General features: G+C 40.4%; 1 protein-coding gene across 3 annotated transcripts in view; it reads left to right on the top strand.

The window, feature by feature from the left end:
- pag1 (phosphoprotein membrane anchor with glycosphingolipid microdomains 1) overlaps positions 1-14816 on the top strand; it is a 59512-nt gene that overhangs the window by 30161 nt on the left and 14535 nt on the right. For all 3 annotated transcript variants that reach the window (XM_088929728.1, XM_088929729.1, XM_088929730.1), the window contains 2 exons: positions 9718-9915; positions 13238-13289. In XM_088929728.1, the coding sequence (XP_088785854.1) occupies positions 9773-9915; positions 13238-13289 (195 nt within the window). In that variant the 5' untranslated portion in view covers positions 9718-9772. The remainder of the gene's footprint in view (positions 1-9717; positions 9916-13237; positions 13290-14816) is intronic.

The following is a 14816-nucleotide window of genomic DNA, read 5'->3' as shown; positions in this document are numbered from 1 at the left end:
AAGATTTGCTCCTTAAAAAGCCTTTAAAAACAACTGGCAAATTTTGTTCAGATCAGTTCTTACTAGCTTGAAATTTCAGAATAGGAGATTAAGCAGCACATGAAAAGAACAAAATATTTCCCCCTCCAAATCCACAAACAGAAAGAAAACCAAGCTAGATGTCCAATTCAGTATTTAGTGAAGACTAGATTTATGTAGTTGTGATGCAAATGCAGTAGAATTTATCTTTAATAAAGCCTTTACCTGTGTCCCAAAGAATGAGAGGTCATTGACCCTAACTGTGAAGATTTATCAATAGCATATCTAATGACATCTTATTGCAAATGAGACTCCAGTATCCTAGTAAGATCTGGGTTTCTCCTTCACAGCAAATCTGAAGAGCTCATATGTTTGCCCAGTTCGTAGGAGAATGAAGTCTGCTTGCATTTTACTTCTGAATAGAAACATTAGTCATCCAGATTCAGTCCAGTGTTAATGAGGAATAAACAGTGTCTTGAATGGAGTGTGTATAGGTATACAGTGAGAATGGAGAGAGAGAATAAGGGTGATGGTAATAAAATGTTTTTTTGCTTGGGCTACGGTGCTCACAGAACCCCATTCCTCCCTGACCCACATCCTAACAAGAACATGAAGCCCTCCACCCACACAGCCCCAAAAATTAAACAATGGAAGAGAGGCTACCCTAACTTCAAGACCCACTAATCCTCTCGCAGTGCCAAAGCCATGATAGAACTGAATGCCCCGCCTTTAAATCAGTCAAAAACGTCAAAAACAAATACAAACCGATTTAAAAAAAATGCTTAAAAGAAATAGGAAGATCTCACTCTTCCTACCTGTTGGAAAGATTATCTTCATATACTAAAAAATTAATGACATGCCCTGAAAAAAACTGAAAAAGGTGTTTCAGAATTAATGCATGGAGGGTCTGGTGTCACACTGGACCGATTAACACAGGAGGTGAAGTCACGGAATTGACTGTTCCTGATGAGAGTTGCCAAAACCAGTCCTACCAGTGGTGTCCACACACCTTCAGACCAAACTACAAGTCAGCCTGTCTCAACAACGGCATGAGGCAGTCAGGAACAAGAAAAAGGTATCTTATCTTGCCATCCTGATTGGCTACAGTACATTGAGCAGTAACGGCAAGAGGAGAATATAGGAACTATTTGAGAATTGAACAAATAATCAGAAATGCACACATAAGAACACAAAAAATAGAAACAGGAAAAGGATTTAGCTGATTTTGTAAACAAAAGAACAGATCTGCACAATAGGGTCTTGCTGTTCCTCTTTCTATAAGAGCAGTTTCTGGAAATGACTGCAGTCAAGAGTGGCTCAATCTCCACCCAGACTCCACCCAGACTCACAAAATAGATTTTCTTGGCTGCAGTTAAACCTACCAGCAAAAGGCGTTGTGCCTGAGGATTGATAACATTGTGGGAGTTTTCACTGAGCAGGGGGAGAGCCTGTGAGCCACATTCAGCAGTGCTCGGTCTCAGTAAACCTCCACAACTGTGTAGGGCTCTCACCTTGAGGCATCACAAGAGGCCTTTTTCCAGAACTGCCGATATAGTGTTCTGTACATGCTGTGTGCAAATTTGCAATGGATGTGCCGGAATGTGACATTTTTGGTGGGGGGGAAAAAATATTGTCTCAGATCACATCAATCCCAGTGAGGACTGTTAGCTGGTCTAGTGCTGTGTTAAGGTAACTGGGAGAGGACTGAAGCAGGAAAAGGAAAGTGCTGAATCTGCAACCGTGACCCTTGTAGTAAACAGCTGTGTGTGACTGACTTCACTGCCCAATGAATCCCATTTCTCAGGGGTGTGTACAGTGGAGTGCAGCTGTGCAAATCCCCTTCAACTGAATTTTGTCCGGTTTGTTTTTTCAAGAAAATGGGGTTTTAAGTGTAAGAGCATCTTTATTACACCACTAACCTACTCAGGGGAGAAAGGAAGTCCCATTCTTTTTCTAGACTTGAGTTCTTTTATTTAGCAGATCTAGGTGTTGCCAAGGCATAGGCATTTGTACAGTATAGCCCATTTTCTGTTTTTAAAGACTAATAGGTGAAGATTTATAGAAGACTGGCAAAAACTGAAAGGACATAAATTCAATTTAAGTGGTTGGATTGTCTCACCGAGAATCCAGCCAGAATGTAATAAAGGACAAAAGTTATTCATGCCTTGTAGTATTGGTTCCATTTACTACCGCTGTCATAAGTCAGTCAGAAGAAATAAACGAGAGCTTGCTGGCGTACAGGAGATGTGTTTTTATACCAGTTTTTGACGAGCATCTGCAAGGCGGTTTAGTGTTTAAGTGGTATCAGTTTGATGCAGTGCAGTTAAATCATCTACAGCAGCAAGTTACCTTCTGAAGTCACTCGCACTGTGGAGCTGTCACCCGAAAAACAACTTTTAATTCCAGGGGACACTGTGGAAATGAAATAAGCTTCTCTGGTTTCTCCTGTTTAAATGTCCCCTGCCATTATCAGGTGAGACACTGAATCGGGCCGTTGAGTTTTAAATTTTGTCAGACATGCCTCAGTAGCTGTAGTTGCTGCTGCTGGCCAAGAACAGTCCTTCAGATGGCCTCTCTAGGGGAGATACATGCTGTTGACCAGGGATGGCCCATAATGGGAACTTTGTCGGTTGGCAGTACTAGTGGAGACAATTGATGGTGGATGTATGGGCTCTAAGTACACTAGCAATTTTGTGCCATCTCTCTCTAACTGTAACCTCATTGCATTATTACTGAAACTGGCAAATTACCAATATTATCCTCATTATTACAAATTCGCAAGCATCCTTCCGGGCATGTGATGTCACAACATGCTGTTGCGTGGACAGAAGAAGAGAGAAAGGGTGTGATCTGTAACATTTTCTCAAGGAATACCATGGCTTTTCATAATAGGCGATTGAAACGGGTTAATAGTGGCAAATAATCACAGAGATCGGCGTTAAGGACACTTTCAGAAGACCAACAAGACCACAATTCTTTAACAAGGGCAGTGGGAAAACTGCTTCTTTATCAATCCTCATGGCACATTGCCAGCAGAAGTGACTCTAAACTCAAGTTTTGTAGCACTGTCCAGCTCTCTCATGGTAGAGTAGAGTCTGGTTTGTAGGGGTTAGAACTTAATATGAATAAAGTGGGCACAGTTACAGTTAAATTATATGTGTAAAAAGTAAGTGGATACCAATGGGATGTGCATTTAAAACTGAGAACAGGAGGCACTTGATTTTGATTTTGATTCAGATGCTTTCAGGAGTTTCAGATGTGGACTGACTGTTGTTTCGGTTTTCCTGCCCTGGTAAGGATCTGCACTTAGTTGCAATACTGTCCGTCCTGTTCTCTTGCATGGATTAATCTGAAGCTGCCTGACCTTGAAAAAGTTATTTGTTAACTTTCCCCTGGTTTTCCTGCAAAAGAAGAAAAAGGCGACTCCCGGTAGTATTTCAAAGCTTGACACAGACAGCATTGTTCTGTGAAAATAGACTGACAGGAGCTGCTCAGTGCTTTGCATACAGAAATGGTAGCTGGAGATAAGACCAGAGTGGAAAGAATTTTCTATTTGCAATTTTGCTGATCTAAAAAAGTAGATGGTGATGCTTCAAAAGTTGTGCTATTAGGGGGTAACATCTGAAGTTTACCTAGCCTCCTTCAGTTGCAGCTAATGCTTTCTACATGTACGCTAAGTGTCGTGCTAAGATTAGTGTAACCAAAAAAAGAAATGTCTTGAGTCAGGCTCGCAGACAGATATCTCTTAAGAACCCAGAAAGCTTTTGCTCCAGTGTGTGAGGTGTTATAAATGACAATACCGTGTGAATGAGAAAGAGTATAGACAGTGTGGTTTCCCCCCTGTGCTAGATTTAAATATTTTCCCTATTTTGTATGTACTGTAGTTCAGCGCTGCTGTGGAAGTCCTGTGCATACATACTGTATGTGCTTTTGTCATAGTGATTCTTGAAATTTCAGAGCTCAGAAGTAAAGACATCACAATGACGGTGCAATTTCAAGATGTATTCTTTATCACTGTATTAGTATTAGTGTGCATTAATTAAACTGCAACTTTGAAACGTTTAATTTAAAATCTTTTGGTGACAGTTTAAAAATTGCCAAATCAAGTATTGAACTTGTTAAAGTTCTTAAATACTTTCATCTCAAAACACACTCTGTAATTTTCACACCTCTTTGAAAATCTTTGCCTTGTCTATTGACATAATTAAGTAAATTATCGGGTATGCTGTAATTTTCCACAACATTTTATAAAGCTCAAGTATTTTTTAAGCGTTGGGGCAAAGTTTTCCCTTGTACAAATATTCCTCACGGACATAAAAGTGTAACTGAATTAGACTTATTTTTCAACTCGCTGATTAAATGGTGTCTGTTTACTCCATTACTTGCTTGGAAACGAGGCTGAGAAAATGGATTTGCTCCTCATCCGTGTTTCTGAATCATTCCTTATCACTTGGCTGAACGTTCTGAGGTGCCACTTGATTGAAATCGTCTCTGCTAATTGTACTAACTCCCGGCTGCAAGCTGGTAACACACGCCAGTGAGCACAGAGCTGGCAAAATTGACTGATACAAATTGACTGAAGACCCGGGGGAAAGGGGCAGATTCCCTTCAGCTGCTTTTAAGAGTATTAGGGAAATACAATTAGTGGCAGTTAATTACATGCCTTGATCATACTCTGTCAGATGGCACCTGGAGCAAAAACTGGCCTTTACACAGAATTCCCATAGGGAAGATCCGAGTCTCTCTCACAGGACTGAGGTATAGGATTATCCATGCACAGACCTTATTGAAATTTTTACTAATGGTGTCTCCATGTTGCCATAAACACATGATGAATTGCAGGGCAGGCGACTTGCATGTCATCGATTAGAGATGCTGACCGACCTCATAGAACTGAGTTTCAAGGGCTCCAGCAAAAAAAAGAATTGCAGCATGTAGTCGTCATGTTTGTGACTGACAACAGTTGTAATTCAATTTCAAGAAAAATCTGAAAAAAAATATTTACCATAAACCCTCCTCTAAAATCACTTGGAAAGGTAAACAAGTGTTAAATGTGAAGATACAGGTCCAGTCTTAGGAGCTGGCCTGGCAATGGACAGATTTTGAATTTGTATTCCGAATCACAATTAATGACACACTGCATAGAATGTAATTGATTTTCCGATCTGAAGCATCAAATGCACATTTGGGGGTGCAGTACTCGTTAAACCTATTCTGTATGTTGTGGCTTCTTTAAGCATGGCCTAATTTTTTTTTTTAGGAATAACTTCCCTTCTGTATTCACATGAGAATCGGGCTCTGCACATTTTCTCAGGGTCTTCCAGCTGTGCATTCCTAATGTTCAGACATTCCCTTGGTTTTCTTCAAGATCATTTGGGAGACACACTCTGTGCCAGTGTGCTTAGCACATACAGAGTCCGCCAGCCACAATCGGACGCTACTGACACCCAACTCTGAATTGCCAGTTATTGCTAGTACAGTAATTCATGGTTCAGCAAATGGTTTTTGAAGCTGGGTGTATATTTGGTATAAATGTGGCTCTATGACTTGCCTCCAACTTTCTCTGTCCATTTTCCCTTCAATTCTGACATGTTTCCCTTGCCCTGTTGACGAGAAGCAGTCCCGTAACACACATAACATAATGCCTGGCAGTAGGGTGTTCGCTTTTTCATGTGCAGTCTTGGCACCATAAATAACTACGCAATTAGACTGCAAACTCCCAAACCTGTCTTGCTTGACCATAAAACCGTTTGCTACATATTGACACTGTGACGTAAATGCTTTATTGTGAACTCCACTGGTTTTGAGATGGACTTTTTTCAGTAATGTTCTACTGTAACTTGTGAAGTGACTGGGATACTACTGACTCAGAACAATTGGAAGAATAGTTTGATCTTGGCAGTTGTAGAAAGGTATACCTTCCTCTTCTTAAAGATCGACCTTGTCATGCTCAATCGAGTACTAACTGTCTTTGAAATTCTTTTATGCTCTGCCCCTGATTTAGTTCCACTCCTCGTCTTCTACAGTTTAATCTCTGAGTTGTTTTAAAAGCTCCTTGGTGCTCGTGGTTAAATCCTTGCTTATAATTCACTACCTCACTGACTGTGTAGAGACTGATGTGAATAACTATTATTACAAAAAGACAGAGGCCATTCAAATAACTCAGCAATTTTGATTTTTTTTTTCAGTTTTTGCTGACGTATTTTCTTTCTGTAAAGATAACGGTGTAGCATGAATATACAGTAACGCATCCATTCATACACTCCTTCATCAGTGGTTCAATACGCCAACCGGTAGGTTGTTCTGCAACATGTTAAACTGTGTGTGTGTCTCCAAACATGAGCACTGTAAGAAGTGATCTGTGTTATCATGAACTGGAATATACTGAGAAAAGAATATTGAACTTGAAAGATTTCATTCGCATTAAAATTCAGAGCTGTAACTGCGATGATTAAGTGAACACTGTTTACTTCGTGTTAGTTGGACAGAAAAGTACAGTATCCTTTATCCCAGTGGGATAACGGTAGTAGCTGTATCTCTTTTGTATTTTCTCCTTGGTTTGCCACTTTAGGGTCAGGGTTTAGTAGGTCCTTAGATGAATAATTTAATTAGATTCGCTGTAGAGATCCAGGCCAGAATACACAGCAAGCCAGGTTATTGGTATTCACCGAGAATCGAATGGGATTGTTTCTGGTTTGCTTAATGCTTGAAACAGATTTTTTGCAAGAATCAAAATAGCTTTGTGGATACCAACAGGAGCGCAGTAAATAGTGAGGAGAGACGATCCCCTCACACACTGGGATGGCAAATTAACAGTAACCTCCCTGAAGAAAATTAACTTGTTCCTTTCAAGAAATGCCTGTTGTCTTTTGAATTAGGGTGGGGCATGTCTGCGATGATATCATGCAGAATGAAGTCAGCATTAGCACACTGGGCAATGAAGCACGAGGTGTGTAATTGTGCAGTGGGACACATGTTCAGTAGGTGGGCGATATCTGCAGTGGAAACTGCTGGGATAACTTTTTTCTTGCTGTTTCTGTATTTGCCAGCAGGAAGAGAGCTCAGAATCATTTTAGCTTTCAAGGTAAGACTGTTGATTAATTGAATTGTTCTTGAAATCAAATACAGTATTTATTGCCAAGATGTTTGCATTGGCATTTGTGATACAGCAGACGGATGCACAAGTATAATAGAGTGGTATTCATAACCCCAGCCAGCATGCACTGAAGGCAAAATGATTTAACGTCTCATGGTTTTTCGATTATTTTTTGAAGGACATTGTCAATTTATGTATATAAGTTGACTTTTGTAGGCAGTCTCATGATTTCGTAAATAAAAATGTATCTGCAAGTATACAAAAAGGAGTTCTTGATAGATGAGCTCTCTTCGTACTGCTAGACAAAAGATTTCATTTTATTTCACATTCACGATAGTTGTCTTAACTGCTTTCTTATCTTTGAAAAAGCAACATTGTCACTCTAGAAGACTAGTATGTTGGTTTTCTTACGTTTGATTAAAAAAAATTGTATTTTATGATCTTATTTAGAAGACCAGCTGCTTAGCAAGTTTAGGTTGTTCCACCTTTTTTGCCATTTTCACTGTTCTTTAGCAGAGAGCTCGCCAAATTTTCGGCGAGACTTGTAAATAAGCTTGCACACAATGATAGCCCAGCACATAATAATCGTTAAATATCTCCACAGCAAGAAGGATCAGCAAACCCCCTGCTTTGCATAGATGTACTGTGAAACAAAAGACTTCTCAGAAACATGCAGAGGAATGACTGAACTGCACAACTCCAGACCGTCCTCGTGTGATGAACGCAGGTTGTCTGTCACCCTTGGCATCATGTCTGTTTAGTTTGGAACGCTGCTGTGGTGATTTTCACTCAGGCAAAGTAGCCCCATCCAGAACGAGAGGCCCGGGTGGGTCTGTCTTGAGTTTCTGATCCGGGGGTCTTAACGAGAGACTCTTCGGTTACAGGACATCAGCCGGTCTCAACTTCATCATTGCTCTAAGTTGTTAGGACAGGCAGTAAACTTGCCCCCTCCCATTCTCGGCCTAAGACCTCATCTGCATCCTGTGAATTTTGCTTGTTTGGCATATTTTTTCAGTAACTGTGCCCATCACACACACACCCTCCCTTAAAATAATTGGCTCTGAAGACCATTTTATCTTTTGGCCACTGTAATACTTAGAATGACAAGCTATGGGAAAGCAACTTCGCTGTGTTCTCTGCATGTAGGTGGAGCTATGCAATGAAGTCCATAATTAACTGAGTGATTTATTTTATTTAACCATTGCTGCTTACATTGTTGTATTGTAAGCCAGTGCAAGGACTCCAGGATTGGAGTAATGTGAACACTTGCACTAGACCTGGTCAGGATTCTAGCTGCCGAATTTTGGACATTGTTCAATGCAGATTGAGATACCCCAGCGAGTAGAGCACTACAGTAGTCAACTCGGGAGAACACAAATTTGTGTTGATCAGCTTTTCAGCCACAGTTTGTGATAACACAGGGCGCCGTCTAGTGATATTTCTCAGGTGGAAGAAAATATGTTTTGACACTATGCTGCACAACAACAACAACAATTCAGTTGTTAAATAAGATACTCACATCTTAAGGATCGAATAGTTGACTAAAATCACAAAAATTCTGTATTCTGTTGGGTTAAGTGAATATTCAAAACTATTTTACAGTGATGGGTGTAAAATTTCAGTGAACGATACCTGCGCTGCACTGACCTCTAGTGGACATCTTTACATACAGTATGTAAAACCTGGACGAAACAGAACTGCACCTACCTGTAAATAAGATCATGCCAAAAATAAGAATGTGTTGCTTTTATTCAACCAACTATTGAAGAAAGAGAAATGAATTCACTATCTATACAATGGAAGAAAGGGAAAAAAATGCCCTTACTAGCAACCACCTCTAGAGGGTTAATTCTGCTACTTCTACTGCTCTTTCTTGTGTGGTCTAGTACTGTACATCCACACTATAGTGATGTGAACTTTATAAAAAGTTGTTGGGCTCTATGGCAGAAGGAAATATTATTTTATTAAACAGCAGCTGACTGAATTTGAATTTGTGGTGGCCCTTAAAGTCCTCTGAGTGGGGTGTCCAGCCAGATTCGTTCAAGCAGTTATCATCACTGGGGAGTTCGGGTTAGTTTTTCTGTTATTGTTACTTGAAGCAATTTTAGCTGTAAAACTGTAAGCTATGAGGATGTCGCACACCACTTCTTTCTTACATTAGCATTCCGTTTGTGAAGTTCTCTTATCTCCATGTTTTCTACGCAGGGAAACCACACTTCGGGGACTTCACAAGCGCTCTGAATTTAGTCCTGTTCACTAATTATTCAGCCTCTCCTTTAACCTTCACATCCCTTCCTGAGATCCGCTGACAAGAAGCTGTTGCTGTAGAGACGTGAACCCTGAAGGCTTATTTTGCCCTGAGCAGAATTAGAAGGCTCGGGGAAACTAAACCTCTGACTTCATGTTTTCCAACTGAACTTTGCATTTTCCATTCTGTCACTGATTAATTAACTGGTTAAAAAAGCCACCTCAATTCACTGGCGCTCCAGGAGTCGTGCCAGTAACTGGAGTAGGAGATTTTCCGCATGTGGCAGGTGACGCCTCTTGCTGTTGTGGGTTTCTAAGTGTCATTTTTTTGGGTTTGTGTATTTTTTTTTCTGCAGCCGACCGCCTTCCACGGATGTCTGCACCCGCCAGCAGGCGTTCCCCAGATCTCTGATGGCTCCCCTCCTGAGCGATGTGGTTCTACCAGGGTCAGGGGTCACAAGCGGGGAGCATGCCGCCGTGGCAGGCGCCCTGATGGCAGCGAGTGCCTCCCTGCTCCTGTCCCTGCTCGTCTTTCTGTGTGCCAGCTGCCAGGGGTAAGAGCCGGCTCTCTGTCTCGGAGCTCGCACCACACTTACGGGAAATCCGGGGGGGCGATAAAGGCTCTCTCCGGGGCACAGGCTGGGCTTGGGTTCGAACTGGAGCTGTGTCACCAGCTGACTGGGGGGCACACAGTTGTCTGGGGGCTGGCGAGAGGACGGTGGGATGAGCCTGTCAGTGAGGGGACGGTACGGCGCGGTCCTGCCTGCGTGCGCTGGGTTTAAAGATCAGTTTTTTTGTGTGTTTTTTTTAAATTTTTTATTTACGTTTAACAAAAGAACAAACATAACAATACAAACAAGAGTACATATAACAATTCCAAACAAAAATATCGGCAGGGGTACATACTACTACATCAATTCAAGTTATGAAAAAAGATTAAACAAATTAAGTAAAAATAATGTCCGCACCGCTTTCATATTTTTGCATTTCGAAATAGTCTGCAAATACCCCTTTACTTCCATTTTAAAATGCTCAAACACAGGGTACCTCCCAGACCACTTCATTTTATGTATGTGATAACGTGCCAATATAATAATTAAATTTATTACAAAAGAAATGTTTATATTGTTTTCACTGGGGCTGAAACTTAACATAATATCTTTTTCAACAAAACAAATATCAATATTCGTCTCTTCTTTTATATAATTCTGCAACTTAGTCCAGAAAATTTTTACCCTGGGACATAACCAAAACAAATGCTGAATAGTTTCAGGGCTATTGTCACAAAAAACACATTTGTCATCTATATTAATTTTAAATCGTTAGGTAACAAGAGCTTTAACTGGGTAAATTCGATTAATTATTTTCTATGAAACCTCCTTAATTTTATTGGTTATACAATATTTATTGGGCATCATCCAAATTTTTCTCCAATCAATGCGCTTTCCAAATGCGGAATTCCAATATATTGTAGTCGCAACTAAATTATCATTTTTTAACAGGGATCTCAAAAATTGGTTATTACATCCACAACTCATAATATCCTTTCCTTGTAGTCTAATATGAGCTGTAAATTCTTCCAATGTTTCTAAAGGACTACTATTACAACTCCTTAAAAGAGTTAATATTTCCCCAGGAATCGCATTAATTACAGCAAAATACTGATCCAAAGTAATAGAAATATTGTATCTATTAACAATCTCGGTGTAACTATATATTTCATCATCAGCCTTGATTAATTGTTTAATCCAAATTATATCATTCTTGACCCAGTTTTCAAAAAATAAGGTTTTATTTCTAATTTTTATATATTTGTTGTTCCAGAAAGTAAATCTATGTGGGGAAAAGTTATGTTTATACATAAGTGACCATGTCAGAAGTACTTGTTTATGAAAACTGGCAAGTTTCAAGGGGATTTTTCCAATGTCAAAGTTACATTTTAGTAAAAACTCTAGACCCCCTACTTCTTGAAATATCATATTGAGGATTATATGCCATACACTTTGCTTATTTTTTAAATAGTTTTGTATCCATTTAATCTTAATAGCATTAGATGTCCTAAAGTCTAAAGCATTTAAGCCCCCTTCTGCCTGTGGACGACAAATAATTTCTCTTTTGAGATAATGGGGTTTATTCCTCCAGATAAATTTGAAAAGTTTGGAGTCAATTTTCCTAATAGTTGCAGGTGGTACATCCAGAACCAGTGAATCATAAACTAATCTAGATGGGTTTAAAGATCAGTGGCTCGACAGCGGGATCAAAGGCCTCAGCCTGCACTTCCTCGTTCTCTCCTGTGTGCGGTCTTAGGGTTCATAGCTGTGAGGCAACTGGCTATTCCATATCAGGTCGTTAAAGACAGGTGAACTAGTGAGTACTTCATTCGTTTTCAGTGCAGACTGTTATACAATTTAAACAGGCTGTGCTGTATTACTGCTATTATTGTTAATGTGTTTAGCAGATGCCCTTATTCAGAGCAACAAACCGTATTTTACGTTACGCTTACATTAAGTATTGGAACAAAGGTGAGTTTGTTATTAATAAAATGACAAAAGGCTCGCATGAGCTGGCTATGCAAGGAAAGCATCACAAAATCTTACAAACTGAAACAGTAGAACGGACAGTGTGGCTATAAAGCAGGAGTGTGATCGGTAGGGTATATATTCCATGATTACAGGGATGAAAGTGCAATTAGCAGCTTAAAAGTCCGAAATTTAAAAACATGGTGCATTGTAGTGTGAGGGTTACTAAAGAAGGATGTAACAGGAGAAGAGATTACAGGTGTTGTCCAAACACTTGCACCAGGAGGTGGCTGGGAGCCGAGCAGTTCTGGTTTCTGTGGGTCGTCTGTACTGCCGGGGGTGGAGAGTGAATTCTGGAGGTGAGAGAGCGGTCAGGAGAAACGGTGCTGCGCTGCAGGAGAGAGTCACAGGGGAGGCCCTGGAGTAATGACGTAGCTGGAGAAAAGGAAAAGAGAAAGGGAGCAGCTGAACTCTGGATGACTTGGAGTGGGTGGATAACAATAGGGCACAGTTGTCCAACCACATTACGAAAAGAACATACACAACTAAGTGTGCCTTTTAATACTCAAAGAACATACACAACTAAGTGTGCCTTTTAATACTCGTTACAAATGATTTTACTCAATGATTATTGTTGTTGAATAATCCACTTCTTAACCCATTTATCTGGGTGTGTGTTGTTAAAGGACCAATAAAACTGGTAAACAGTATCCATTTGCCTTTCAGCCACTTTCAGTGTGACATTGTATTTTTTAAGACGGTCAAGTAGGCAGCTGTGTCAGCATGTGTAGGACGCAAAGGAACAAGTCACACACACCCGAAGAAGGTTCTGTAGCTGAAACGTTGTGTCTCTTTTCTTTGCAGCAGGGAATAAACCTTTACCTGTTCCTTTGTATGTTTTACCCAGTTCTCAGCCAGGTTAAGGAATGGCTTAATTATCAACAGAACTGTAGAGCTATTGAATTTCTGATGGATCCTTCCTACTATGCTGAGAAAAGATGCGACTCTCACTCTTGAAGCAGGAAGAATAGAGAGAACTTAACCTGTGCTCAGCTGCTCATTCTGGTTTTAAATTATAGGACAGTGAGGCTCAGAAAGTTGCAGTGGTTCTGACCAAAGAATCACTCAGCTCCTTCATTAGCGCTGCACAATATTGAATATAGGATGTAATAAAGGTCCAGACCTTTAATTTTATTTTAAAATGTATAATATGTATTGTATGTTAAATGTCTTAAACCTGTATGCATATGATCATATAAAATGTTTAAAAATGTACCACACCAGAATACATATGTATATTAATTTCATTATTTTAGCCCTCGGGGTATTCATTTGATTCATTTTTTTCTCCTGTTAGAGAAAAGAAAAACTCCAAGTCCAATGGAGACCACGAAAATCTGATAAATGGGGTGAGTTATATTCTATGCATTTTGTTTTTCAGCCCCGATCGTGTCGAAACTCAAGAGCATCAAGCCAGCGTGTTGCATCTGTTATTTGCTCTGCGTTTCCTAGTTGATCAATATCCTGGTGTCTGTGGCCTTTTCTGTGTTTTCAGTGTACGGCGGGCACTGTTCCAGCAAAAGCTGTCATACCCATAGAGGTAAAAGGTCAAAAACTAGTGATCGTGATGTTTCTGAGAAATGGAGACCAATTTTAAGAACTATCGCAGAGACAGAAACTGGGGGACAATAACATTTTTTGCTGCTTGGTCTAATAGTTTGTGTTTTGATTTGGATAGTTAAGGTAAATGTATGAATTAATAGTTGATTCTTTCCACCTGCTATTTGAATAGCGATATCCACAAAATATTTGAAGTGTTCTCGGTTTTTTTTTTGCTTCTGAAGGGATGTGTCATGTTATGCACCTGCTGTCAAGAGAACGGCTTACGTGCTTGACAGCCCTGATGGCACATGTGCAGTGGACACACCAGGGGCCAGAAGGTCCCGGAGCTGTGTTGTGTGTTAAGAGCGCCACGCCACTGTGAGGATGACATTTTCTGGGGGCTAGAAGACTTGGGTGGGGGTCACAGCCCCGACGGACTCGGGTCTGCACCGCACTGGCACAGCTCCTAATGCCGTTCCTCCTAGAAGGCGTTCTGTTTCGGAATAATAATCGGAAGCAAAAATCTCAACAGACAACACAAATACCAGGAAAACCATAAGAACACAATCAATCAGGACTGAGACAAGTGAGAAATGGCAGGAAAAGGCAAACGGCAGGAAGGCAGCAGGGGACTCAAATTAGCAGTGCAGATTAGATGACTTTGACCCCTCCACACAGCTCCTGCTCCAAAATTCAGCCCAGCGGAGAGTTTTCAGAAGCTCCTGAAGAAACACATGTGAGGACACCCTCTTCAGAAGAGAGATGTTTATTGACTTTCTTTTATGGCGCCATTAGGAGCTGCTGTTGTAAAGATGTGAAGGATGTAAAAGGAGGGTTTTATTTGTGTACCCTTGCCAGGAAGAGCTGTGGTGATGTCTGGCTGGAGGTACCTGCGGACATTTTGAAAGCCTAGCAAAATTATTGTCAAACATGTGGCTCTGTGCAGGAGTGCCCTTCTGAGGCAGATGGGCTTTATGATGTGTCTGCAAGATGAAGTAATTTAGCAGTTTAACTCTGTGATAATATCCTATTATTCACAATGTCCTATATACGTGTACTGTGTATCCTGCAAATGCACTATTATTTCACTTGAAATTTGGCTGTCAAGTCACAAATCGATGCCTTTGTTGATATTGTAAGGCTATGAAAAGACCCTTTCCCCTATATAGTTTTTCACAATAATAATCACCTTAGGAAACTTAAAACGCAAAAAGGAAAACTTTGCAATAAAAGGTCATCTTTGGTGTAATAAACATCAATTTATTACATTGTGCTCTGTGTCCTGTCCTTACGACCAAGAGAATCAACCCGGTTCACGATCTGATTAAACCACA

The sequence above is a fragment of the Atractosteus spatula genome, chromosome 12 (assembly GCF_055471065.1).
Source record: "Atractosteus spatula isolate fAtrSpa1 chromosome 12, fAtrSpa1.hap1, whole genome shotgun sequence".
Taxonomy (NCBI): Eukaryota; Metazoa; Chordata; class Actinopteri; order Semionotiformes; family Lepisosteidae; genus Atractosteus; species Atractosteus spatula.
Note: the sequence above shows the minus strand (reverse complement) of the source record. Positions and strands in the feature narration are given on the sequence as shown.